The 27,713-nt window shown below is 40.0% G+C and overlaps 2 protein-coding genes across 2 annotated transcripts in view; one reads left to right on the forward strand and one right to left on the reverse strand.

Annotated features, from left to right (window-relative positions):
* Positions 1 to 1,231: 1,231 nt before the first annotated feature.
* LOC139381730 (microcephalin 1) overlaps positions 1,232 to 27,713 on the reverse strand; it is a 48,221-nt gene continuing 21,739 nt past the window's right edge. The window contains exons 14-15 of the mRNA XM_071125461.1: positions 2,450 to 2,687; positions 1,232 to 1,314 (exon numbers count right to left, since the gene is read on the reverse strand). Coding sequence (XP_070981562.1) covers positions 1,250 to 1,314; positions 2,450 to 2,687 — 303 coding nt within the window. The 3' untranslated portion in view covers positions 1,232 to 1,249. The remainder of the gene's footprint in view (positions 1,315 to 2,449; positions 2,688 to 27,713) is intronic.
* On the forward strand, positions 13,909 to 27,536 carry LOC139381378 (angiopoietin-2-like). The gene is made up of 9 exons (XM_071124860.1): positions 13,909 to 14,460; positions 17,907 to 18,062; positions 19,215 to 19,336; positions 19,617 to 19,855; positions 21,393 to 21,520; positions 21,908 to 22,009; positions 22,175 to 22,341; positions 24,839 to 24,969; positions 25,729 to 27,536. The coding sequence occupies exons 1-9, from the start codon at positions 14,179 to 14,181 to the stop codon at positions 25,887 to 25,889; spliced, it is 1,488 nt and encodes a 495-aa protein (XP_070980961.1). The 5' UTR covers positions 13,909 to 14,178; the 3' UTR covers positions 25,890 to 27,536.

The following is a 27,713-nucleotide window of genomic DNA, read 5'->3' on the forward strand; positions in this document are numbered from 1 at the left end:
CAATGCAATGCTGCAAGGTAAACGGAGCATTCCATTGGATATTAATGTACTTCTGGTGTACCAAAATGCAATGACACTGTTGGTGTGATGGAGGCTGGAGGCGTAAGCCGCTTGCCAACATTGTGCAAGCTGATTGGTTTAAAGAAGAGTTCTGAGATTGGTGGTTGGTAAGGGTGGATGACAGTTGCTAATGTGCTGGTGTCAGGGAAAAGTCTAAACCGCATACTTGAGACATCCCATCTGACATCACCCCAATTTAAGTTAACATTTAAAACGTTATAAAGGTTCCAATGCAGTCATTTTTTAAAATCTCAATTTCAAATATTTTCTGGGTAACAATTAAGTACCTTCCTGTGATTGTTTTAAATTAAAAATGGTAAATAAAATAGCTTCTTAGCAATAATTTTGCAAGATGTCTGGGAGGGGTCTGAGTGGGGAGGAGAAAATGAAAAATTATGTTATTGGCTGAGAGGTTTGGAACTGTTATTTGTAACTAATTCCCCAGGTAGGCAAAAACTCTACCACCAAAACAGGCTGACATTTCAGGCTGTCTTTTCAAACGACTCTTACACTAAAAGGGCATTATAATTTTCACTATTATTCTAACCTCACTGTGGAAATAAAATAAACAGGGAATCACATTTTTTGGCTGCACTGGGCCTTTAAGGTTAGGGTAAGGTTGTCCCAAGGACCCAGCATTGAACTAACCCTGGTGTCAGTGCCAGATGCCAGCAGCAGTAAAGCAAGATCTGCCGAAAACTAAGGCTGAGTTTTAAAGTTATTTAGATAGTGTGTGTCTGATGAAACCTGACAAGTGTGTGACCTGTGCTATCCAGTATAACTTGACAGTAAATTACTAAGTGAATTGTTAAATAGACACTGTATAAGCACTAGCCTGGTCCCAGATCAGTTATAACCTCATATAACCAGCTATCTTTGATGCATAGTAAACTCCTATGACATTAAAGCACTGCTTTGACAATAGACTCATCTTTGAATTGGAACTGTGATGAGTGGATGGACTGACATGACTAGTTTTGTGACAAATAATCACAAATAGATGTCCTTATACTTCAGTCTATATCAAATAAAAACCTGCAAAGTTATTCTGTGATGAGAACATTCTGACAAGGTAAAAGTTTTATTAAATAGAATGCAATAACAGTAGAAAGTCAATTCCCATTCAAGGGAGAAAAAAAAGCCAAAACGATTTCCATGTGTGTTCTCCATGTTTGAGTCCAACTTCATATTACCGGGACTTCCATTCCAAGTCATACTTCTCATATGGAAGTTGCTTGAGATGTGTGATACAATCTAGAGGAAAAAGGAAGTCAATGAATACCATTGTTAAAGAAACAATGACACAGAGGGTAAAAACTTCAATTTACATAAATATTCTAAGCTGAAGCCAAATGTAACACCACACAATCAAAAAACAAATCACAACATTTAGTAACATAATACAAATATTCATGAACATTTGGGGTAGGTGCAACATGAGAAACTGAAAATGTCAAGGGTTTGAGTGAGAGGTGTCTCCAAGTGGCTATACAGCTATTCAAAGTGTGCACAGTTCCTAAGTCATTTCAATGCACTTTTATAACAAGGAAAGAGCCTTCAACTATTATTAGATGCTTTCTGGAGCTCTCCTAGCTGTTCCATTGAGGAACTGAATGAGCACAGTTTTTTGACTGGAATGCAGCGATGCACCCCACCTTCACGCAATTACTGTTGTTACGCAATCCAAAACCAGCCCATCACAAATCGCAATCTGGGTCAGGTGGGCATCATTCGAAAGCTTATTCTATTGCCAACATGACTAGTGAAGTTATAAAATATGACCTTGCAGTGTTAGGCTTTCCCAAGGTACTTCAGAGAACAATACAATTTTGGTGCATATGGAATGTCATGAGTGCATTCAGGTGAGACTTCCATGGCCATTTTCTTCACAACACAGAACATAGGCCCATTTTGTTTAGAATAACCTGGGGTATGACGCAATGTCCTTCTTGTAACTGTAAAGCATCATTGCGATCATACATTTCGATGCTGTAAATGACATGAGTTGGAAATGTGAAGTGCACATTTGGACTCATGGGTGTGTGGTTTGCTTGTGTGACAAAGACGTATTTATACATTTCGACTTCTCATCTTTCTGAACACATCGAGTGATCTTGATTTACAGCACTCCCCTTACTGAGACAACACTACAATGTGCAAATGTAACCCAATTTGCGGGAAGGATGGGGGCATCTTGTTGCGGGTGATGCTCCGGCTTAGAACTTGAATCCCATACATCGCAGTAAAGTGGTGACCCAGAGCCTGCTCTGTACAGCCACTGTGTTCCAATATAAGTGCTTATCAGTGACGTAATCTACATTTTTCAACCTGTATATGGGATGGAGAGTAAAAGGGCTACACATGAATTAACACTGGGCTGACATCTTACCCAGCACCCACTGCTCGGAGAGAATCCTGCTCCCTTCTGGTCTCTTGCCGTTGTACTCCCCTATGCAGAGGCCTGTCTGCCGGACCGTTTTGCAGACTGTGCCCCCACACAGCTGGATGAGCTCCACCAGGCTGTGGGTGGGGGGCTGGGTGTTCCGGGAGACAAACATTGCAGGCTGACCCAAGAAGAGGTCCTGCTGGTGCTCCCCTGCAGACAGGTGCTGCTGTAGACGGCAGATCTGGGAGGAGAGACATGATAGGGTCTTAGATGTGATGGAGTTGTTTGCGGCGGTGTTGTAAAAGAGCTCATCTTAATATAGCTAAATGAGTAGTTATTCAGAAATGTACATTTTGTATATGTATTGTGCATTTGCCTGACCATTAGTTGTCACAAGTCAAGTGTGTTGCAGTGTTCTCTTTTCACAAGGAGAGGGCAGAAAAACACCTTGAATTTGTAAATACATTGAACAAAAATATAAACACAACACGTAAAGTGTTGGTCCCATGTTTCATGAGCTGAAATAAAAGATAAGACATTTTTCATACCCACAAAAATCATGTTTCTCTCAACTTGTGTACAAATTTGTTTACATCCCTTTTAGTGAGCATTTCCCCTTTTCCAAGATAATCCATCCACCTGACTGGTGTGGCATATCAAGAATTTGATTAAACAATATGATCATTATATACCACCTTGTGCTGGGGACAATAAAATTCCACTAAAATGTGCAGTTTTGTCACAACACAATGCCACAAATGTCTCAAGTTTTGACGGAGCGTGCAATTGGCATGGTGACTGCAGGAATATCCACCAGAGCTTTCCCAGATCATTTCATATTAATTTCTCTACTATTAGCTGCCTCCAACATTGTTTTAGAGAATTCAGCATTATGTCCAACCAGCTTCACAACCACAGACCAGGTGTATGGCATTGCGTGGGTGAGCGGTTTGCTGATTTCAACGTTGTCGGTGGGGTTATGGTGTGGGCATTCATAAGTTATGGACAACAAACACAATGGCATTTTATCGATAGCAATTTGAATGTACAGAGATACCGTGACGAGAACCTGTGGCCCATGGTGAGGCCCATATTTTCAAAAGTATCTGTAACCAACAGTTGCATATCTGTATTCCCATTAATCTGAAATCCATTGATTAATGCCTAATGAATTTATTTCAATTGACTGATTTCCTTATATGAACTGTAACTCAGTAAAATCTTTGAAATTGTTGCATGTCAAGTTTATATTTTAGCCACATTTCATACAGAGTTGCTGTTGTCATTATCTGTACAATCAAATGCCCTCCAAAAAGCTTAACCGAATCTGACTCCAAATCACACCCCATCTACCATTTCCCCACTTGAAGAACAACCTACTAACTTGGTATCTTGACAAGTGCTGAATTGAAATACAATATGTGTGAAATACAACACAATATGAAAGGGATTTGAGGTTTGAATTATAAATAAATGTGTCTGCCAGAGTGAACCATAACAACCCTTAGCAGTATAACATACACTACCGGTCAAGAGTTTTAGAACATTTACTCATTCAAGGGTTTTTCTTAATTTTTACTATTTTCTACATTGTAGAATTATAGTGAAGACGTCACAACTATTAAAATAACACATATGGAATCATGTAGTAACCAAAAAAAAAAAGTGTTCAACAAATCCAAATTGAGATTCTTCAAAGTAGCCACCCGTTGCCTTGATGACAGCTTTGCACACTCTTGGCATTCTCTCAACCAGCTTCATGAGGTAGTCACCTGGAATGCATTGCAATTAACAGGTGTGCCTTGTTAAAAGTTCATTTGTGGAATTTCTTTCCTTCTTAACATCTTTGAGCAAATCCGTTGTGACAAGGTGGAGGGTATACAGAAGATAGCTCTATTTCAAAAATTTAAAGAACTGAACGTTTCTTCAAGTGCAGTCGCAAAAACCATCAAGCAATTTGATGAAACTGGCTCTCATGAGGACCGCCACAGGAATGGAAGACCCAGAGTTACCTCTGCTGCAGAGGATAAGTTCATTAGAGTTACCAGCATCAGACATTGCAACCCAAATAAATTCTTCAGAGTTCAAGTAACAGACACATCTCAACATCAACTGTTCAGAGGCGACTGTGTGAATCAGGCCATCATGGTCGAATTGCTGCAAATAAACCACTATTAAAGGACACCAATAATAAGAAGAGACTTGACTCTGTTTCTTGGCCCAAGCAATGGACATTAGACCGGTGGAAATTTGTCCTTTGGTCTGGAGTCCAAATTTGAGATTTTTGGTTCCAACCGCCGTGCCTTTGTGAGATGCGTTGTGGGTGAACCGATGATCTCCTCATGTGTATTTCCCACAGTAAAGCATGGGCGATTTGGTGTTATGGTTTGGGGGTGCTTTGCTGGTGACACTGTTAGTGATTTATTTAGAATTCAATGCACACTTAACCAGAATGGCTACCACAGCATTCTGCAGCGATACGCCATCCCATCTGGTTTGGGCTTAGTGGGACTATCATTTGTTTTTCAACAGGACAATGACCCAAAACACACCTCCAGGCTATGTAGGGGCTATTTTACTAAGAAGGAGAGTGATGGAGTACTGCCTTACCTGGCCTCCACAATCCCCCAACATCAACCAAATTGAGATGGTTTGGGACGAGACGGATCGCAGAGTGAAGGAAAAGCAGCCAACAAGTGCTCAGCATATGTGGGAACTCCTTTAAGACGGTTGGAAAAGCATTCCAGGTGAAGCTGGTTGAGAGAATGCCAGGAGTGTGCAAAGCTGTCAAGGCAAAGGGTGGCTATTTAAAGAATCTCAAATATAAAATATGTTTTGATTTGTTCAACACTTTTTTGGTTATTATATGATTCCATGTGTTATTTTATAGTTTTGATGTCTTCACTATTATTCTACAATGTAGAAAATAGTAAAAAGAAAAACCCTTGAATGAGTAGGTGTTCTAAAACCTTTGACCGGTAGTGTATGTGTTATATGTTATAACAGGAGTCATGATGAATGATTACATGTCGTTTTTGTAATCTGGGCCCATGCTTATTTACTTGTAATGATTGAAAATACAAATGAAAAAAAAAAGCTAACCACATGGAAAGAACTCATTCCACTCATTTTGTTTACTGCTTTCCATTGTGTAATTTTGGCAATGAATTTAATGTCTTAGGTTCATAACGGTGCACATTTTGGAGGTTGGACAAGGGGTAGAGCATTGTACCTTATACTAAGCTTAATCTAAAAGGTGATCCGCCACTCAGACCAGGTAGACAATTACTTTTCACTTTGAGGATACATGTGGATTGGAGTCCGAGGTAACCAACATCTCTGTGTGAGTAATACCCCTTTATCCACAGCCTCTAAGAGTGGACGATGGGAAGTAAGCCTTAATGTGCTGAGAATCTAAGAGATAACAAAAGTCCTATGACATTGGCTGACACAGCTCATAGCTGTGATGCAATACAAAGATGCAATACAATGCCATTCTCCGCACCTGGTTTGATTCCTTGGATTGCGGTCCAGGCTGTCCATTCTCCTTGCCTGGAAGCAATGAATGAGAACATACATGCAGTCTTCACTGGCATTGTGCTCTTAAGACTACTGAGTGGTGCTCTAAACTGCAGGGGAAGTTTGGAGTGCTGCTCCGTGTCCAGTAGGGTTGCAACATTTCAGTAACTTTCCCCAAATTCCCTGGTATTCCAAAAATCCAGGTTGAAATGTTCCTTGAATCATACAGGAATAAGCACAAAACCCAGAATCCTTTCTAGAAAACCTGGGAATTTGGGGGAAAATTACTGGATTTTGCAACCCTGGTGTCCAGCATGGGTCGGTTGCAAGGCTGAAAGAGACAATCTTCTCCTATTTGAATGAGTGTCAGAAAACACTCAAATGTAAAGCATTTTGGTCCTCCTCTGTACATAGCAGCAGCCTTTTTATCCCTATTTTATCAAGGGTTTGTCAAATGGTTCAGATGGAGAGTGAACTGAGCATTGAAAGTACATTGTTCACTTCATGGGGCATGATACTAGTGGTGGATTCATATTTAAGACATCAGTGAAAACAGTGTCTTTAAATCAGGGAACACTGATTTGGACTGGGTCAAGAAGTCAGCCCTGGCATTTTATTATTTGATCTGGCTAGCCAGCTAGCTAACAACGGACAAAAAGCATTGTTTAGAAAATTGCTTTTAGTTGCTTGGCTTGCTAGGCTGACATTTACTGAATTCATTTTAAACAGATTAGTGTTAAAATAGAGAAAATATGCTTTTTGGAGCACCGGGCCGCTTATGTCATGCAGAGGCTGCCGTTTTGTGTACTTTTTCATAACGACAAGTTTAATGTCAGACGACAATAGAACGTTCATGATATCGCTACGACAATTGTCTATAGACATATCAATAGACAGACTGTAAACAAGCCATTAGGCTATATTGCAAATTAACAGTTAATTACTACAGGATTCCAGCCTAACATTTTCCCCTGGTGCCTCTAACTTTTACAGTTGGTGGCACCAATGCATGATTTGGTGGGATCCAAGTTTTTCGAGTGGTGTATGTACTTAAAAAAATACTTTAAAGTACTACTTAAGTTGTTTTTTGGGGTATCTGTACTTAAAAGAAAATAATGTACTTTTTCAATCCATACATTTCCCTGACACCCAGAATTACTTGTTACATTTTGACAGGAAAATGGTCGAACTCATACACTTAAGAGAACACCCCTGGTCATGATTGCCAAGATGGCGTAGCAGTGCAGACGTGTTTTGTTCGTCCTCTCATGTACTTTTGTATTTTTTCATCTTTTTTTGTATACATTTCAATTTTATTTTCAATCTCTTCTCCATTTTAGTTCAAGTATACCTTCCGGTAACCTGCCTCACCCAATGTGATACGGAACCGCTATTATTTTTCATTTCTAGACCTTATAGCAAGAACCACCTAGCCATCAGACGATAACCAGCTAATTAGCCTCAAGCTATTTAGTCATTGTTAGCCACTGCTAGCGGCCTTTAACTTCTGCACAGGTACCAGCCCTTTTTTTTTATAGCTTGGATAATACTCGCCAGCCTACCAGTAACGGACTGTCTCTCCACTACAATGCCGTATTCCTGCCGTAATCCCTGGACCATTCTCCTGATCTTCACAGCTAGCTAGCACCCACCGAGTTACCCAGTACCGAAGCTATCCCTGAGGCCCACCTCCCGGCCTACTCAGTTGTTCACCCGGACTCCACCCAAAACTTTAGAAATGGCTTTGTAACCCTTTTCCAGACTGATAGATGTCAATTACTTTGTTTCTCATCTGTTCCTGAATTTCTTTGGATCGCGGCATGATGTCTTGCTTTTTGAGATCTTTTGGCCTACTTCACTTTGTCAGACAGGTTGTATTTAAGTGATTTCTTGATTCAACAGGTCTGGCAGTAATCAGGCCTGGGTGTGGCTAGTGAAATTGAACTAATCTTTCCAAAAAATGTGATTAACCACAGTAAATTCATGATTTAACAAGGGGGGGGGGGGGGGGGCAATTACTTTATCACATAGGGCCATGAAAGTTCGGATATATTATTTCCCTTAAAACAATTATCACTTAAACTGCATTTTGTGTTTACTTGGGTTATCTTTGTGTAATATTTAAAAAAATGTGGATTATCTGAAACATTTAAGTGTGACAAATGTGCAAAAAAAATAAGAAATCAGAAAGGAGGCAAATACTTTTTCACAGCACTGTATTTTCTGCACTATGCAATGATATGGGCAGCGACCATGTAACGCTTTTACAACATACAGAAGTGCGCTGGTTATCAAGGGGCAAAGTATTGACTTTTTTTTTTTTATTGAAAGACGAGCTTAAAGTTTTCTTTACTGAGCATTATTTTCACTTGTCTGACCGCCTGCATGATGACGAGTTTCACACACGACTGGCCTATCTGGGTGATGTTTAAAAAAATATATAAAAAAATAAAATAAAAAATAAAAAATAAAAATCGCCTGAATGATCTGAATCTAGGATTACAGGGACTCTCCGCAACTATATTCAATGTGTGGGACAAAATTGAGGCTATGATTTAAGAAGTTTGAGCTCTCCTGTGTCTGCATTAACAAGGACAACACACAGGTCTTTCCATCAAATAAACTCAAGTTTACAGACAATGTCAAATGTGATATCGCGAAGCACCTGACCTCCCTTTCATGGCCTGCCTCATGTCCACTTACCAATATCTGAACAAGAGAGCCTCATCGAAATTGCAACAAGCGGTTCTGTGAAAATTGGATTTAAATCAGAAGCCACTGCCAGATTTCTGGATTGGGCTGCGCTCAGAGTATCTGGTCTTGAAAAATATGTGAGAGTGGATTCTCGGCCCTCACTAGCATGAAAACTAAATACAGGCACAGACTGTGTGTGGAAAATGATTTAAGACAGACTCTCTCCAATACAACCCAACATTGCAGAGTTATGTACATCCTTTCAAGCACACCCTTCTCATTAACCTGTGGTGAATTATTCACAATTTTCGATTAACAAATAAGTGTTATATGTAAGATGGCTAAATAAAATTAGAAATGATTGATTATATTATTATTTGTGCTCTGGTCCTATAAGAGCTCTTTGTCACTTCCCACGAGCCAGGTTGTGACAGAAACACACTCATTCTTATGTTTAATAAATATATCATATAGTGTGTGTGTGGCAGGTTTACATTGATGGCAAAAAACAACATTTGAGAGTGCGCTGACCCTGGTGCTAGAGAGGGTACGCAGCTGGAGGTTGAATGTTTGAAGGGGTACGGGACAATAAAACATTTGGGAACCACTGCTCTACACTATACACCAGATGTAGCCTATTGTGTCTATAGAGCCTTGTAGCATCCACAAAGGGGCATGAAGCAGATTGGGTTTTGAATGTCAATTCCGGCAAAAAAAAAAGAGGCTAGGTCATTGTGTGACACTTCCTTCCCCCTGATGCTCTTCCTCCCGACATGAAACGACTGACAGACAAACATCCACGCCACACATCTAATGGTGTAGCGATTCAACCAGAACCACCTGAACCATTCCATGTTCTGTGTTTCTGGAATGAACAGCCTTCCTCTGTGGTCATCTGACTAAAACGTGCCGCATTTCCTTCACATTCTATTACATTACTTCACTTCCTGTAGTTCAGCTTCTTGTGTGTGCTGGGACTAAAGAGAGTGTGAGTAGAAGGCAAATGCAATGCATTCATGGATCGCATCAATAACGGAGTATGTTGGTTAGTATGTAGGCCTATATGATGATGGTCAATGCATTGTAATAGGAACTGATGCTTAGAAATAGACAGAATATACCTAAAAGCGGACAAGACTAAAGGACCTTTGGAATAATGTAAGACCTCATTTTCTCAAAGTACAAAACTGTCACTCAAAAGGCTTCCGCATTCTTTGGTTTGGCTAGGTGAAAGTGTGCTCGCATTCCTTTGACCTTCACTTGAAAAACGAAAAAAAAAAAAAAAAAGTGTCAATAGTACGGCTTGTCAATTTTGAGATGCCATAGCCAGTATACACTACCTAAAAAGTCTGAATTAATAGATAACTCAAGATATCGGTCATTAATTCTGATGTTTTTGTAGAGGAGCGCTTAGGTGCGCAATTTTACATCTATACTAAACAAAAATATAAATGCAATATGCAACAATATCAACAATTTTTCAATTCATAAATCAGTCAATTCAAATAAATTCATTAGGCCCTAATCTATGGATTTCAAATAACTGGGCAGGGGTGCAGCCATGGGTGGGCCCCAGGAGGGAAAGGCCCACCCACTGGGGAGCCAGGCCCAGCCAATCAGAATGTGTTTTTCTTCCACAAAAGGGCTTTATTACAGACAGAAATACTCTTCAGTTTTATCAGCTGTCCGGGTGGCTGGTCTCAGATGATCCCACAGGTTAAGATGCCAGGTGTGGAGGTCCTGGGCTGGCAAGGTCTGTGGTTGGGAGGCCGGTTGGACATACAGCCAAATTCTCTAAAACGATGTTGGAGGAGGCTTATGGTAGAGAAATTAACATTAAATTCTCTGGCAACAGCTCTGGTGGACATTCCTGCAGTCAGCATACTAATTGCAGGCTCCCTCAAAACATAATGCCACAGATGTCAAGTTATGTGACAAAACTGCACATTTTAGATTGGCCTTTTATTGTCCCCAGCACAAGGTGCACCTGTGTAATGATCATCCTATTTAAATCAGCTTCTTGATATGCGACATGTCCGGTGGATGGATTATTTTGGCAAAGGAGAAACGTTCACGAACAGGGATGTAAAGATCATCAAGGACAACAACCACCCGAGCCACTGCCTGTTCACCCCGCTATCATCCAGAAGGCGAGGTCAGTACAGGTACATCAAAGCAGGGACCGAGAGACTGAAAAACAGCTTCTATCTCAAGGCCATCAGACTGTTAAACAGCCACCACTAACATTAAGTGGCTGCTGCCAACACACTGACTCAACTCCAGCCACTTTAATAATGGGAATTGATGTAAAATATATCACTAGCCACTTTAAACAATGCTACTTAATATGTTTACATACCCTACATTATTCATCTCATATGTCTACGTATATACTGTACTCTATATCATCTACTGCATCTTTATGTAATACATGTATCACTAGCCCCTTTAAACTATGCCACTTTGTTTACATACTCATCTCATATGTATATACTGTACTCGATACCATCTACTGCATCTTGCCTATGCCGCTCTGTACCATCACTCATTCATATATCTTTATGTATATATTCTTTATCCCTTTACACTTGTGTGTATAAGGTAGTAGTTTTGGAATTGTTAGTTAGATTACTCGTTGGTTATTACTGCATTGTCGGAACTAGAAGCACAAGCATTTCGCTACACTTGCATGAACATCTGCTAGCCATGTGTATGTGACAAATAAAATTTGATTTGATGTAACCAAATTTACGCACACAATTGGAGACATAAGCTTTTAGTGCGTATGGAACATTTCTGGGATCCTTTATTTCAACTTATTAAAAATAAGACTAACACTTTACAAAAAAATGTAAAAAATAAAAATAAAAATTTGCTGAATGAAGGCTAAAACGTTGGCGTAATATATGCAAACTGTTCCGTACTGTTTCAGATGGAATGCATGCGGACACCTAAGAGAGACTCAAGCAGTTTCACTCAGAGGTGAAATATGTTCAGCTTCAGTGTTAAAGGAAATGAAGAATGAAGCCAGTGGAGCAATAGGAAGATGATCATGATTGAGAAACATCCCTGGGGTTTAAGACAAAACATCCTCCAAGCGGACTCACTTCCTGTACAGACCACCTCCATCGCACCGTGTGTGATATCAGCTGTTTGATATAGCTCACATCATTGGAATAGACAATGACTGAAAAACACCTTCACTATACATCACAGGCTGGCTCATTATCTTGAAGATAATAAATGCAGTACACTCTCCATAAATCTTATGTTTGATGTTAAATTGTATAAACTGAGCGATAAGCAGCCTTATTAGTAGTTTTGACATTAAACTTATTTATGTCGGTTTTTACAAAAAGCCATAAACTAGGAATATCAAAAATGTGATATTCTTGTGTTTTATATACAATTCCACACTGAGTTTGGAATAACGTGAAAATTATGTCCTTTTAGTGTGAGAGCGGTTTGAAAAAGACCACTTGAAATTTCTGCCTGTTTTGGTGGGATGTTTTGGCCTACCTGGTGACCTCACCAGGCGGTAAATTAGGTAATAGATTAATAAGAAAGAGTTCCAAACCTCTCTGCTAATAACAGCTAGTTCAGTTTCCCCTCCCAACTCTGACCACTCCCAGACAGTCCTAGCTAAATTCTTGCTTAAGAAATTGCTCTTCGCTAAGAAGCTATTGTTTCTTTTTGACCATTGTAATTGAAAACAATCACAGTAAGGTACTTAATTGTTACTCAGAAATGATTTGATATTGAGATAAAAACAGCTGCATTGGACCTTTAATGTGTGACCCTCACCTTGCACCGACCCAACTTGACCTCTCATCCATTTAAGCCAAAGGTTAATGTAAACTAGTTAGGTTTGCCAAGTGTGTCAGTTGGACATCTAGATGAACAGCAGACAAACCATTTACATTCCGGAGCTTGGTTGGCACTTACGAAATTAAGTGTCTGCTTTCCTCGAGAGGCACAAGTCTCCTTGGAAGACAGTTTTCCAGCTAAATGTATTGCCTATACCCCCTCCCTAAGAATAAATAATTATCAAACCATGCTTGAACTCCTGAATAATCACAATATTGTATCAGTATGGACAAAAAGGCTCCACTTTTGTTTTTAAATATGATTTGAACCTAGGTCTGGGCTCAAATGACTAGGCTATTTGGGGCCATTTTTTCCTCATGCTACTCCATGATAGTCTGAGAAGGATTGAGACAGGATGCAGGGAACACAGCCGCCCTGACCTGAAACATCCTCTAAAATCAAAGGTGGGAAAATCGTGAGGGGAACGTGGTCTGGCGACAGCCAGGCACCACTGAAGATTGTAATCGAAAGTTAACTACAGCACAATAAGCTAATATTCAGGCTACATTACCTTAGCTTCAGACATGGCTACTGTGTAGTATGATTCTGATGGTTCCCCAGCTGCCCGTCTACGGTTGTCAGGATCAGAGGATGGATAAAAAAAATGTATACTTTACAAAAAGGACTAGATGAAGAACCTTTACTTCATTCCCACACAGGGGGGGGGGGGGGCGGGGGCAGGCAATCTGGACAACAGGGCTCTGTGAAGCCAAGATAAGTCTATTTTAAGTCACATTAAAATTGAGATTTAGCATCTTATCATGATGACATGAAGTGGAAGGATGAGCTTTATTAATGTCCCCAGAACCCCAGCCAGATACTCGTCTCCCTCTGTAAACATACTGGATCTCACCCCTACATGTGTAACAAGATCCAGATACAACCCAGAGTTGGAGAATGACAGGAAATAAGAGCTAATGTTTTTTATGACTGAGAAAAGAGATCGGAATGGGATGTGACAGAGAAAAGGCTCTCCTTCCTTTAACATTCTCACTTAAACAAATGCCTGTGCTTTGTCGTGGGGAAAAAAATATTTACCACGGTTGAGGATGGACATTGCAATTCCAGACTTTACTTGAAGGAAGCTGCATCCTGAATAGATGTTCGGCCATCGGCTTGTGAGAAAACACAAATATGGGTATTGTTGTTTTATCCTCTCTGCCCTTCTCCCTGACCTGTTGATGAAGCTCTATCCCAGGCAAATATTAGGATATGGTGGGAAGTGTTTAATTAGTGCATCTGCTCCTGTGTGTGTGTGTAACAAGTGGAGTCTACACATTGCTTCTTCCAGCCTAGCAGCTCTTCACGGTGACTGGCTACAGGGATATAGGGGGAGGGGCCTTGCCATTACTCCCATAGCTAGTAACCAGAGGGCCAACTGCAGCTGAAATCAAGAGGCTGGAGGCTTAGTGAAAAAGGGGGAAACGTGCAGTCTAGGAATGACACCATCTACCCGGCATACCCACTGACTGTATCCCCTCCTCCTGCCTATAAAAGAACCTGCAGAATTGGACTGTATGCACTTCGATATTCCAGAGGATAGCAATACAACTATATTTAACCTCGAAAAACATTCAACTGAAAAGGCAGTGACCCAAAAGGAGAGCTTGGGTAACATTTTTACAATAACATTTTTGTTTTAATTCTTATAAATGTTTTATGTTGGCTTACTGGTGGTCTTGAGTAGCTGCCTGGCCCTGGGGGCAGGCTACAGGAAAACTCCAGACCCAACAGCTGCTAAGAGACAGTACCAGATCCAAAATGGCCCGTGCAGCTACACCTTCCTGCTGCCTGAGCAGGACAACTGCAAGACCCCAAGCAGCACCTACACCAACCTGGTCCAGAAGGACGATCCGGCAGAGTATGATGAGTCGGTCCAGAGGCTAGAGCAGCTGGAGAACATCATTGAGAACAACACACAGTGGCTCCTCAAGGTAAAGTCTTCTGCTTGACGTCACACAGCAGCTTCTCCACTGGGAGTGCAGGTCTGTGTTCAATGCCGTCTCACACCTATTCCCATGGTATTATACTTTTTTGGGGTCCCTCTATCTTGTATGATATTTTACATCCCTCCAATTTGTATGTTGTGTTACTTGCATGTCCAGGTACACTCTGGTGTAGTAACAAGGAACTTGGTTCCGGAATACCCGTTGGGTGCTGTGAACCTTTCAGAGATTAAACATTTAATTAATGGTTCTGCTGCTCTGCCGTCATGTTACGTCAACTTGAGATAAAGAGACCGCAAGTTTTTGCAGCCTTTGGTATAGAGGTATAATTTGGAAGGGGGTTGGGGGGGGACAAACTGACCTCATTATGTAGCCTACTGTGCAGAGGTGATGTTATGTAGTGTCATGATTTCCCACTCTGCACAATATTATTAAGAAGTTGCTTTCTATAGGAATGTCTCATTTCCCACCCTGTCAGAAAAGATGAGTATACACACCAACTTTTCAGTGATGTGCAGACGCATTATACTCCAGTCACCTTTGTTACTGCAAAGAAGGCTTTGAAAGACTAATTCAGATTTTTAAAATGTTCCTTGTAAGGACGCAGGCAAGTGAATTGTGACATTGTCCTACTATTTGAAGGGGGCATCTTCACATGGATTCAGTCTTGAGCAATAAGAAAGCGAATGTGAGCCGAAGTAGGGAGAAAGTAGCCTGTGCCACAGAAGCAGGGCTGTGGTGGCTCTGAGTGGGTGAGAAGGGCCGAGTAGTGACAAAGTGTCTACACAGGTGCCCAGATGAAGGATCTGCGCATCCCTTTCAGCACTACTGAGCCATCACTTGTGTGAAAGGAACGGGCTCAGGCTCCCCTACATTCTTTCCCACTCTTTAGAGAGTTTGATTAATGATGAGGTCTATAGAGCTCTGACAAGACAAGCACAACTCATTGCCTGATCACACAGCTCAAAACCAAAAGAAAGACCCTGGCCTGAATCATTCCACCAGCTCAGTCAGCTGCTACTAAGCATTGGGGTCCCTAGACCTTTTGTCATTGCCGTTTTATCAGAGCAGAGTCACTGCTTAAGAACACTTTATTTAGAATAATGTAGGCTTTGATGCTTTGAATTTGGCTTTTAAGTTAAAGACAGCAACTTTTCAGCTAAGGGCAGTGATTGGGCTACTGTTTTAATAAGATGCCATCACACCGGAAGAGTTTAAATACCTAGAAATGAAGTGGTTCAAATAGTGAATCTCTAGTCTTTAGACTCCATAATGATCCTTCATTCAGTTCGTTAAGCATTTACTGCCTCACAGGCTTTTATCCTCCAAGGACAGATTTGTTACGTGAGATACATTTGCGTAACTGTGCTAAAATCTCAAATCAATTGACATGCATGATTTATGCTGCATAAAAGTCAGAGTAACGTGTGTTTGCGGTTAGGATTCGTCCCAAAGTGACTACCCCGGAAGGATTAGAACTTTGTCATTAATATCCATCAAGGAAAGAATTGCAATACTTAATTGATTGATGTAAAAACAAACATTAAGTGAGTGGAACTAATCTATAGGAGCTCTGCAAAGGTTAAGAGACTCTCCTGGTAAAAATTAGGTTGACTTAATGCATCCAGAATTCTGGAGGTATTGTAAAGGAAAAAGTAAGCTATGTAATAGGGTCCTTTCATGCACATTACTACTACTAACAATTAACAAGCCTTATCCAAAATATAAGTATACATTTTCCTAATACATTGCTAATGAAAAAACACTTGAAATTACCCTTTAAACAGGAAATATTTCCTGACGTGTCAATTTCATACACTACAGCTTGTCGGTATATTGGCATTATACGTAATAACAGAGGAAAAAGGTCTTCCTTTGAACTTCCCCATGTAAGACCGAGTCGAAGACAGAGGAAATCATTGTACATCAACTGACGAAAAGACAATTTGTGAGAGCCGAGGTAATACCTCAAAATCTTGCATTGTCTCACTCTCAAAATTGGAAGACAGGATGAGGAACTTTGCTGTCGTGCCGGTAAAATAAAATGTCAGTTTGCCGTCACGCTTTTCATGTGGGTGTACAAACAATAATTCCTCGTGGAATACTTAGAGGCAGACGTGGAGTAAACAACTGATTAGAACATTTGCAGTTAATGGAATGTCCCGCTCGCAGTTCCGATGACACACTCTTCCAGCCTCCACGTGCCTGTGACCAGGAACACAGACAAGATGGAAGTGGAGAAAGGAAGACAAACAAAATTAGCAATGATTGCAGCACTTGTCATGGCAAAAAGCAAAATATACTTCCCGTTTTAAAATTGTCCCAATAGTTTACCTTTTTGGCAGATGGGTATACAGCCTAATTGTTTACGCAAACAAAGATCAGAACGACTAGGCCTACTAACGCTACTAATATCCTCTTGCAGTATAAGACGCAGTGTCGTAGAGGATGCAACTCGTCACTCATCATTTCCATCCTGTTTACAAGACTTTCAGGCCTGATTGCCACTCAGGAACTCAATGCAGGAAAGAGCTTTATGATTGGGTTTGTTTTAAATCTGGCAGTTTCATTTTGACAGGTGGCTGGCTACTGGATAGGGGGACAAGACTCATTTTAAAAGCTCTTATTTGCTCTAAAGAAAATTATACAGTGTGGGACAGACAATTGAGAAAAAAATCTTATTTCAAACTTTTCTACAGGTAGAAATGTTACAATTATGAGTTTGCCTTCACGATGACTTAACCAAACTCACGTGAAGGCTCAGTCAGCAGTAACATTTAACATAAAAGAGCCTTAGAGGTTGAAAAAGCATTCCAGTGCAGTCCCCATTGACAGTGATACAATTTGATATGACCAAAAATGACCATATTAAAAATGTTTAAATTTTCGGGAAGCTATTAATCCCTTGTGTAGATCAAATATGAATCAGCAGGGATGCTGGGAAAATATTCTCAGTCTTCCATTTTTGACCCCTCTGAAAAACAGAAGCACATGAACTTCCTGCCCCAATTTTTAGAGGCTTCAACATCATGTAATCTAAACAGTTGTCAAAATTGCCTGGCCTGTCACCAGATAATTCTGCCCACTTGTACCGCTCAAGAGATTTCTAGGTCAGACACAAGGGGGAAAGCCATGAACTCCATGACAAGGCGGTAGTGCTTAAAAATAGTAATTCTAAAGAAGAACAGCCTATACTTTCACTGTGACATCCATATGGTAAACAACAATTAATTTGAACCCATCACAATGACCCAATAACTCTGCCAGGGACAAGGCAGTAAGCTCCAATCTTTATGCCCTGTACGAAATATAACCACTCCTTTTCCAGCTCCCCTACCATTGCTGAGAAAACATGGACAAAGGCCCAAGATCATGGTATATCACTTAAACCATCTCACTAACCTGCCTTCAACTTTTCTTCATCCTTACTGCAGCTGGAGAACTACATACAGGAAAACATGAAACAGGAGATGTTCCAGATCCAGCAGAATGCAGTGCACAACCACACGGCAGCCATGATAGAGTTCGGAACCAACCTGCTGAGTCAGACTGTTGAACAAACACGGAAGCTGACCAACGTAGAGGCGCAGGTGAGGACCTTTTACTTAATATAGTTTTGAAAATATATGCTAAATTAATAAAACATTCAAAACCCAATAGCCTACACCAAAAAAAGTTATAAAAATGTGAAAAATATGAAAAAAAATAAAATGCTGTCCAACATGGCCAGGATTTGCTGTAGCAAGTCATTGACCTTTTGTGAACGAACTACACAGCATTTCCTGTTATTAACGGCATTGTATTCCCACAAGAAAGGGCCTATCAATTTGTCATAATCAGACATCCGTCTGTTCAAAGCCACCAACACCAGGTCCAATAGTAGCCCGACACATACCCAACATTCATGTAAACAACAAATTGGCACAGGATTTTGCTGAGTTCAGTTCCTCAAACTGGAAAATAAGAGGGGGCTTTCTAGAACCAGGAGTTCAATACGTCTGTGAGGAGACTTTCATTACATTATACAGCCACTTTCACAGTAGATCCTACATCCCTTGACCCCTTTCCAACATATCTGTCCTTTATTGGAATTTGATTGTTCTGTTTTTTCCTGTTACGAAACAGATTTTTCCGACCATCTAGGCCTATGCACATTGTGCGCTTTAGAAAGTGAAGCGAACCACAAAACTGTGTTTGCACATGAAGTGAGATAGAACTGTTACAAATCGAGTTTGGACTTAAATTGTAATCAAGTTAAGCGCTACTATTACAAGATAAGTGTACTGAGGCCCTGTATTAATATTTATTGTACTGTAAATGTTTTCAGTGAGAGGGAAAAAACTAAACTAATGGCTGACTGTGCACAATTTATTTTTTAACTGTAGCTGATCCAAAAGTATTGCAGTGAACTGTGGAATTGTTTGTGAAACAAATTACTCAAGAGAAAAACAGGGAGATGTCAGAATCCATTACATAATACCAATTTGACATTTTTTTCTAACCAGGAAAGACCAAGTTTTCATTTAATCATACCACATCCCTAATTGAGAGAGTACCGCAAGGACAGGTTGTGAAATTACAGAAGTAAAATGACTTGTTAATTTGGTTCTTGCCAAATATATAACATAATGACAAATCAAAATGGTGTTTACTTAATTTAATCTGTAAAGGGGTTGCAGCAATTACAAGCTCCATCTAATCTAAAATATAATAATTGTGGGAATTGTCTATTTAATCTTTAGGTAATAAATCATACAACTCGGCTCGAACGTCAGCTTCTTGAGAACTCTCTATCAACGAGTAAGTTGGAAAAACAGCTCATTTTCCAAACAAATGAAATAACCAAGCTGAATGACAAAAACAGGTAAGGATATTTGTTTGCATAACTTCACTATTATTCAGGTGCCCCATCTCTAAATCACGCTTCAACTAAAACAAGGCTACAAACACTAGACAGTAGCCTAAATATTTAGGCTAATATTTCCTGTGTTTTCTGTTAAACACATTTTTGCCCAATTGTAGGCTTATATGTTCTGTTTCTGTAAAACAATTTGATTCTTGATATGAAATACTACAAGACCAGTAATGCTAACCAGCTCTGCTGCGAGTTGCTGAGCGTGTACCTTGCCCTTGTTCCTCCCCAGCTACCTGGAGAAGAGGGTGGGGGAGATGGAGGAGCAGAGGCAGATGGAGCTGAAGACGCTGAAGGAGGAGAAGGAGCAGCTCTCTACACTGGTACTGAGACAGACGGCTGTCATCGAGGAGCTGGAACAACAGCTGCTGCGGGCCACCACCAACAACTCTGCCCTGCAGCGGCAGCAACAGGAGCTGCTTGAGACCGTCAACAACCTCATCAACACAATCTCTATCCCCACAGGTGGAGGTGGGTGACACTATGACAGCGTCTAGTAGACTTAGGAGGGGGCTACATTGGAATCACTGATTAAGACCAGAATGCTATGGGCAATTCAATTTGTGTAGCGTAACTAATAAGCCACAGTTTAGTAAAATATAGATTGTCAACTGTTGATCAAATCACAACCTTTGAAAAGTCTTAGTATACTAGTATGTATTTACAGTGCCTTCACAAAGTATTCAGACCCCTTGACTTTTCCACATTTTGTTAGGTTACAGCCTGCTTTTATCCCCTCATCAATCGATACACAATACCCTATAATGACAAAGCGGAAAACGATTTAGACATTTTGGCTAATTTATTAAAAATAAAAAACAGAAATATCACATTTACATAAGTATTCAGACCATTTACTTAGTACTTTGTTGAAGCATCTTTGGCAGCGATTACAACCAAGTCGTCTTGGGTATGACGCTACAAGCTTGGCACACCTGTATTTGGGAAGTTTCTCCCATTCTTCTCTGCAGACCCTCTCAAGCTCTGTCAGGTCTCTCCAGAGATGTTCGATCGGGTTCAAGTCTGGGCTCTGGCTGGGCCACTCTAGGACATTGAGAATTGTCCCGAAGCCACTCCTGCGTTGTCTTGGCTGTGTGCTTAGGGTTGTTGTCCTGTTAGAAGGTGAACCTTTGCCCCAGAGTCTTTAGGTGCCTTTTGGCAAACTCCAAGCAGGCGGTCATGTACCTTTTACTAAGGAGTAAAGTGTCTGGCCACTCTACCATAAAAGCCTGATTGGTGGAGTGCTGCAGAGATGGTTGTCCTTCTGGAAGGTTCTCCCATCTCCACTGAGGAATTCTAGAGCTCTGTCAGAGTGACCATCGGGTTCTTGGTCACCTCCCTAACGAAGACCCTTCTTCCTCAATTGCTTAGTTTGGTCGGGCGGCCAGCTCTAGGGAGAGTCTTGGTGGTTCGAAACTTCTTTCATTTAAGAGTTATGGACGCCACTGTGTTTTTGGGGACTTTCAATGTTGCAGACATTTTTTGGTACCCTTCCCCAGATCTCTGCCACGACACAATCCTGTCTCGGAGCTCTACGGACAATTCCTTCGACCCCATGGCTTGGTTTATGCTCTGACATGCATTGCAACTGTGGGACCTTATATAGACAGACATATAGCCTTTCCAAATCAATTGAATTTACCACAGGTGGACTCCAATGAAGTTGTAGAAACATCTCAAGGATGATCAATGGAAACAGGATGCACCTGAGCTCGATTGTGAGTCGCATAGCAAAGGGTCTGAATAGTTATGTAAATAAGATATCAGTATTTTATTTGTAAGAAATGTGAAAAAAATTCTAAAAAACTTTTTTTTTTGCTTTGTCGTTATGGGGTATTGTGTCTAGATTGCTGAGGATAATTTTTTTTTTAAATCAATTTTAAAATAAGGATGTAACAAAATGTGGAAAAAGTCTAGGGGTCTGAATACTTTCCAAAGGCACTGTATGTTAAAGTACATGTACAAATTTGCTGTATTATGAATTTGATCAGCCCTCCACTTTTTGCAGGGAACAAGCCTACCATGATGCAGGACACACCAACCACATACCCAGACTGTGCTGCTGTCTACAAGTCAGGAAACACAGACAGTGGAGTCTACTCACTGACCCTTTCCAACACTACACAGGAGATTAAGGTAGAATTAAACTCTTATGTTAATATTGGTCCTATTCAAGCTATAAGCTCCCAACATTAAAACAGAAGTACAATCACATGGAGACTAGTTAAGAAATAAGTTACATTTTTCAGCCAATCCTTTAATTCAGAGTAAATTCAAATGTTCTCAGCCTTTGGTTTGTTTTGTGCATGCCCGAGCTCAAGTAGGGATCTCCTTAGATACTTTTCAGTGGTTAGAGTTAGACTCTGGCACATCACTTGTTTTAAGAAACCTCCCATTCCATTCAACTAGACTGAGAGGGCAAGTTGTCAAGTTTGCTGCTGAAGTCAAAAGTCCCTCAGTGTAGTCAAAAATCTGAATTTATTATCATTGATAGCTGGAGTAATCTATGTTTTTTGTTTGAAGGCTTACTGTGACATGGAGACAGAGGGGGGTGGATGGACAGTACTACAAAAACGATTTGATGGCCGTGTTGACTTTCACCGTACGTGGAAAGAGTACAAAATGGTGAGAGCTAGAGGAAATTATCCAAGTTCCACAGCACAAAGCTTAGATAACACTGCCAAGTGTCAACAAAGAGTGAAAAATGTTTTGTTAAAATATCTCAGAATGCAACTCAACTGTGATTGTGATTATGCTAAAGGTCAATCATTGTTTTATGTTCCTTCAAAGGGCTTTGGAAACCCTTCAGGTGAATACTGGTTGGGAAATGAGTTTGTTTCGATACTGACCAATCAGCACCCATACGTCTTGAGGATACAGATGATGGATTGGGAGGAAAACGCAGGATTCTCACTATATGACCAGTTCTCTCTAGGCAGTGAAGCAGAAAACTACAGGTAGGCCTAGGTTTCCTAGGTGTGGTGTCTAAATATAGGCTACATATGTAATATAAAAACAATGTTGGGGGAGTCTGTGTGTGGAGGACCATTGAATATAGGTGATAGTTTGTATTACTTTGCGATGTGGACTGAAATATATCATAGCTGCATAAGAGTCCATTAACATTACTATATCAAAACATTTTGAGTAAAGTATTAATGAAATGGTGTGTAAGTCATGTTCTTGAAAATCAACAAATGACAAACAAAACATTTAACTTGCCTGAAAATACACATAAATACAAAATGGGGTGGAAGGGTCACCAGTCCAAAACAAATGTGTTGCCATCTAGAAAATGTTTTGGATCTGTGACACAGAAGGCTAAAATGAATCAGTCTCCTAAACCTTCAATCTGTACCCCTAGACATCACCAGCGCCTGCTAGAACATAAGCCGATTTCAAGGAGAGAGCCGATACTTCCTTTCTATTTGAGCAGCAGACCTCAACTCAAGCACACTCCTGTTAATTCCTTTAGTCTCAAAGTATATCCAATGACAATTCTAGAGCCAGACAAAGCTGATTTCCATATAAATTATTTTTATACTGGAATTGAGAGGCCACAAAACAATGGAGGTCAGCATTGACATCAATATCTCATCACCTGCGTTAACATTTTGTACAGAATGAATGACAACCAAACCATTACAGGGCACTTCTTTCAGAAAACCCTGCTGCAACTTTCATGAGTCACTTAACATCCAAATGACTAGTGTGTAGACATAGCCTATTAGGTTCTCATGGAGCACAAGAAAGGTTAAAAAGTCAGTAAAAAAAATAAAAAGGAAAACGCATCTATAAATACAACCTCTCCTGTACATAGTTTACTGCTAGCAGAGTAAGGAATACATGGCGGACTCAATTCCAGCATTTCCCTTATATTGTAAAAAGATTCATAAAAAATAAACAGCACCAGTGAAAGTTGACACAGCTACTCTTCATTTTTACTATTTTCTAAATTGTAGAATAATAGTGAAGACATCACAACTATGAAATAACACACATGGAATCAAAATATATTTGAGATTCTCCAAAGTATCTACCCTTTGTCTTGACAGCTTTGCACAATCTAGGCATTCTCTCAACCAGCTTCATGAGGTAGTCACCTGGAATGCATTTCAACTAACAGGTGTGCCTTGTGAAAAGTTAATTTGTGGAATATTTTTCCTTCTTAATGTACTTGAGCCAATCAGTTGTGACAAGGTAGGGGTGGTATACACAAGATAGCCCTATTTGGTAAAAGACCAAGTCCATATTATGGCAAGAACAGCTTAAATAAGCAAAGAGAAATGACAGTTCATCATGACTTTAAAACCTGAAGTCAATACGGAACGTTTCAAGAACTTTTAAAGTTTCTTCAAGTGCAGTCGCAAAAAGCATCAAGCGCTATGAAACTGTCTCGCACGAGGACCACCACAGGAAAGGAAGACCGAGTTACCTCTGCTGCAGAGGATAAGTTAATTAGAGTTACCAGCCTCAGAAATTGCAGCCCAAATAAACGCTTCAGAGTTCAAGTAACAAACACATCAACTGTTCAGAGGAGACTGCATGAAACAGGCCATGTTTGAATTGCTGCAAAGAAACCACTACTAAAGGACACCAATATCAAGAAGAGACTTCCTTGGGCCAAGAAACAAGAGCAATGGACATTTGTCCTTTGTCTGATGAGTCCAAATTTGAGATTTTTGAATTCAACCGCTGTGTCTTTGTGAGATGCAGAGTAGGTGAACGAATGTGTGGATCCCACCATGAAGCATGGAGGTGGTGTGATGGTGCTTTGCTGGTGACACTGTAATTTATTAGAATTCAAGGCACCACAACATTCTGCAGCGATATGCCAACCCATCTGGTTTGAGCTTAGTGGGACTATAATTTGTTTTTCAACAGGACAATGACCCAACACACCTCCAGGCTGTGTAAGGGCTATTTAAACAAGGAGAGTGATGGAGTCATGCATCAGATGACCTGGCCTCCACAAATCACCCGACCTCAACCCAATTGAGATGGTTTGGGATGAGTTGGACCGTAGAGTGAAAGAAAAGCAACCAACAAGTGCTCAGCATATGTGGGAAATACATGATTCCATATGTGTTATTTCATAATTTTGATGTCTTCACTATTGTTCGACAACGTAGAAAATAGTCAATAAAAACCGTTGAATGAGTAGGTGTGTCCAAACTTTTGACTGGTACTGTATATAATATATTTAATTTTCGGGATGGTAAAACGTTTATTGTAAACTTAGACTAAAACCATATATAATGAAGAAAAGATAATGGAGCCATTATTTTTTTACAAGATCATCTTTGAGAACTAACAAACAAAATAATTGCCACCACTGCTGAAAAAAACCCAGAGGACAAACACTGATAAGTCATTCCCTAAACTTGGGTCTTTTGAGGAATGGCAGTCACGTACTTCCTCCTCACAGTGTATTTCTCCGTTTTCATTTCACAGAATACACCTTAAAGGCTACAGTGGCACAGCAGGCAAAATTAGTAGCCTTGGTCAGCCGGGAAGTGATTTCAGCACAAAAGATGCAGACAACGACAAATGTGTTTGCAAATGCTCACAACTGACAACAGGAGGTAAGTAACAAGTTAATTTGCAAATCACCTTAGAGTTTTCACTGGCCTTTATTAAGAAGATCAATTATTCCCTTCATTATTCCCTCCACTTGACCCCCCCACAAGCTTGGGTACTTCTCTCAGAAATCTGCAAGAAAGTTAAAAGACCTCTTGCTTTTTCTTTCTGTTGCGGGGTCAAGGTTCTTGAGCAAAATTAGCTCAGAGTTAATCACTGATGAGTTCATTTGGGAATTCTGCCCCTGCAACTGCTGACATTAATAGTCTGGGAACTGAGGATTTTTTCCCCTCCCTCTCTTGGAGCTCAGAATAGAGGTCCTGCTCCATGCCACTGACATTTGGACTGCTTTGGGGCCAGACTTGGACTCCTTCAGTGTATCGGTGTCTGCTTACTTGACATATGAGAGGGTCTCCCCCAAATGAGAGGGTCCCCTCAGAGGTCTTGCACAGAGGAATCCCTCCACCTCAGGGAATTGTTTGGGATAACCAGCTGCATATTAACGAAATAGGACTAAGATGACAGACACTCGGGGGGAATGACCTAGACTAGCTTGCACTCCATGTGATAACAATCCAGACCTTCCCATTTAACTCAACAAAGAGGTACAAAAGTGTGCAAGTTTGTTGTAATGTGATAATTCAAAGCATCACTGTTAGACGGAGAAGCACAGTTACTCATTAGGCTTGTTGTCTTATAGACAATGCACCCAATGCACATCCTGAAAACCCTCAGACTGACAATCTCGTTTTCTGCTTTCCTAGGCTGGTGGTTTGACGCCTGCGGCCCCTCCAACTTGAACGGAATATTTTTCCAGCAGGGCCAGAACTCAAATCGATTCAATGGAATCAAATGGTACTACTGGAAAGGCTCAGGCTACTCACTGAAGTCCACCACAATGATGATCAGACCAGTAGACTTCTGAGGCTGTGACAGAGACATGCCTCTCACAGACATGAATAGAATGGAGAGCAGAGCTCTGTCACTCTTGGAAACAACTACACAGACCAAACAGACCGAAGTGCTCCATAACAGCAGCCTCATCACTTCCGAACATTCCACAAGGGAAGGAACAATTAGCTTTGCTCCAACAAGTCTCATTTTATTTTTAAAAACTTTTGTACAAAATGGACAGGTGGAGACTAGCAGAAAAGTCTATGAACTAGCTATACTCAGAAATATATGGGCTTTGGACTGCATAACCAACCAGGACAAGGCAGTCAAAAGATGACCCGTTGGAAATCTTGTATTTATAGCAAACTGGAACTGTGGTAGAGATAACAGTATTGTTTTCTATTAATAAGCATTACTATGGGAAATGTCAGTGTGTAACACATTGCAAGGTTGACAAAGTTAATTTTGTAATAACGATATTTCACCCCATTAACATTTGATACAATGAATTGGAAAATAAGTTACATTTATAATGTAAAATAAAAATTTAACAATAGCCCTAATTTTAAAAGCAAAGAAAACTAGGGTACAAAGCACAATACTTCATACATATCAAATATGAACATAATGCAAAAAGGCAATCTGTAATGAATCTACGGCTTTTCTTCCTTACAGGAATTGTACATACTCCGTGTCTTCAGAAAGTACTCATACCTCCCTGGTCTTTGTGGTTGAATGTGTTTGAAATGCACTGCTCAACTGAGTGTCCTTACAGATAATTGTATGAATGGGGTACAGAGATGATAGTCATTAAAAAAATCATGTTAAAACACTTATTGCAACTTATGTGACTTGTTAAGCACATTTTTACTTCTGAACTTATTTAGGCTTGCCATAACAACGAGATTGAATACTTATTGACAAGACATTTCAGCTTTTCATTTCTAATTAATTTGTAAAAACATTCCATTTTGAAGTATTGTGTGTTGGCCAGTGACACAAAATCTCAATTTAATCCATTTTAAATTTGCACTAAGACAACAAAATGTGGAAAAAGTCAAGGGGTGTGAACACTTTCTGAAGGCACTGTAAATTATTTAATTAAAATGTATAGATGGTTCACAAAATGTATTAAAATCAATGTGATAACTGATCGGCATGTTACTCAAAACATGTCATCAATGTCAATTAACCTAATTATGCAAGCAAACGTAATATCAATTGCAAATCCTAGTGTGTTCAACTTTTTCCATGATTACTTCGACTTCCACCTCTTTTGCCTGACTTAGACTAGACTACATACTCTCATGACTCCAATCTGTACAAGTTATCCAGTACTATGGAGCATATCTGCTTATATTTATCAATCTAATTTAATTGTTTTATTGTAGAAATGTGATTTATGGTCATAACTTATTCAATATACTTCACCCATTGTTTTGTGAACATTTGGGACCACAAGTTAATTTTCACTTAATTCTTCTAAGTGACTTGTGGTATGAGTAAAATTAGTCTATTTGGAACTTTTTCTATGTGGAGTATGGATAATGTTTTTGTCAACGGCAGGAATGCAAACAAATAGATTTTAGAACTTGATTTCCAATCATGTTGAAACTACAACCTACAGTTCTAATGTTTTCATTCTGCTTTAACACAAAACATAAAATACTTTAATGTCTGATGTGTCATATGCCTCTGCTTTAAAAATGCCTTTAACTTTCAATTCAGTTAGATTTTCTGCAAATATCAGACATTTTTCAGGAACTGCCAGGAAGCTATTTACCTCAACACAATCCACAAGATAGAGGAATCAGCACAGACGGAGTATGTGTCAGGTAAAAATGCTGATTGGGAC

Source organism: Oncorhynchus clarkii, chromosome 23, assembly GCF_045791955.1.
Source record: "Oncorhynchus clarkii lewisi isolate Uvic-CL-2024 chromosome 23, UVic_Ocla_1.0, whole genome shotgun sequence".
NCBI classification, from domain to species: domain Eukaryota; kingdom Metazoa; phylum Chordata; class Actinopteri; order Salmoniformes; family Salmonidae; genus Oncorhynchus; species Oncorhynchus clarkii.

Coding starts and splice junctions, on each gene's coding strand:
- LOC139381378 (XM_071124860.1), top strand. CDS start 14,179: ATGTTTTATGTTGGCTTACTGGTGGTCTTGAGTAGCTGCCTGGCCCTG. Junction 14,461..17,906: donor ACACACAGTGGCTCCTCAAG/GTAAAGTCTTCT, acceptor TCCTTACTGCAG/CTGGAGAACTACATACAGGA. Junction 19,337..19,616: donor AAGCTGAATGACAAAAACAG/GTAAGGATATTT, acceptor GTTCCTCCCCAG/CTACCTGGAGAAGAGGGTGG.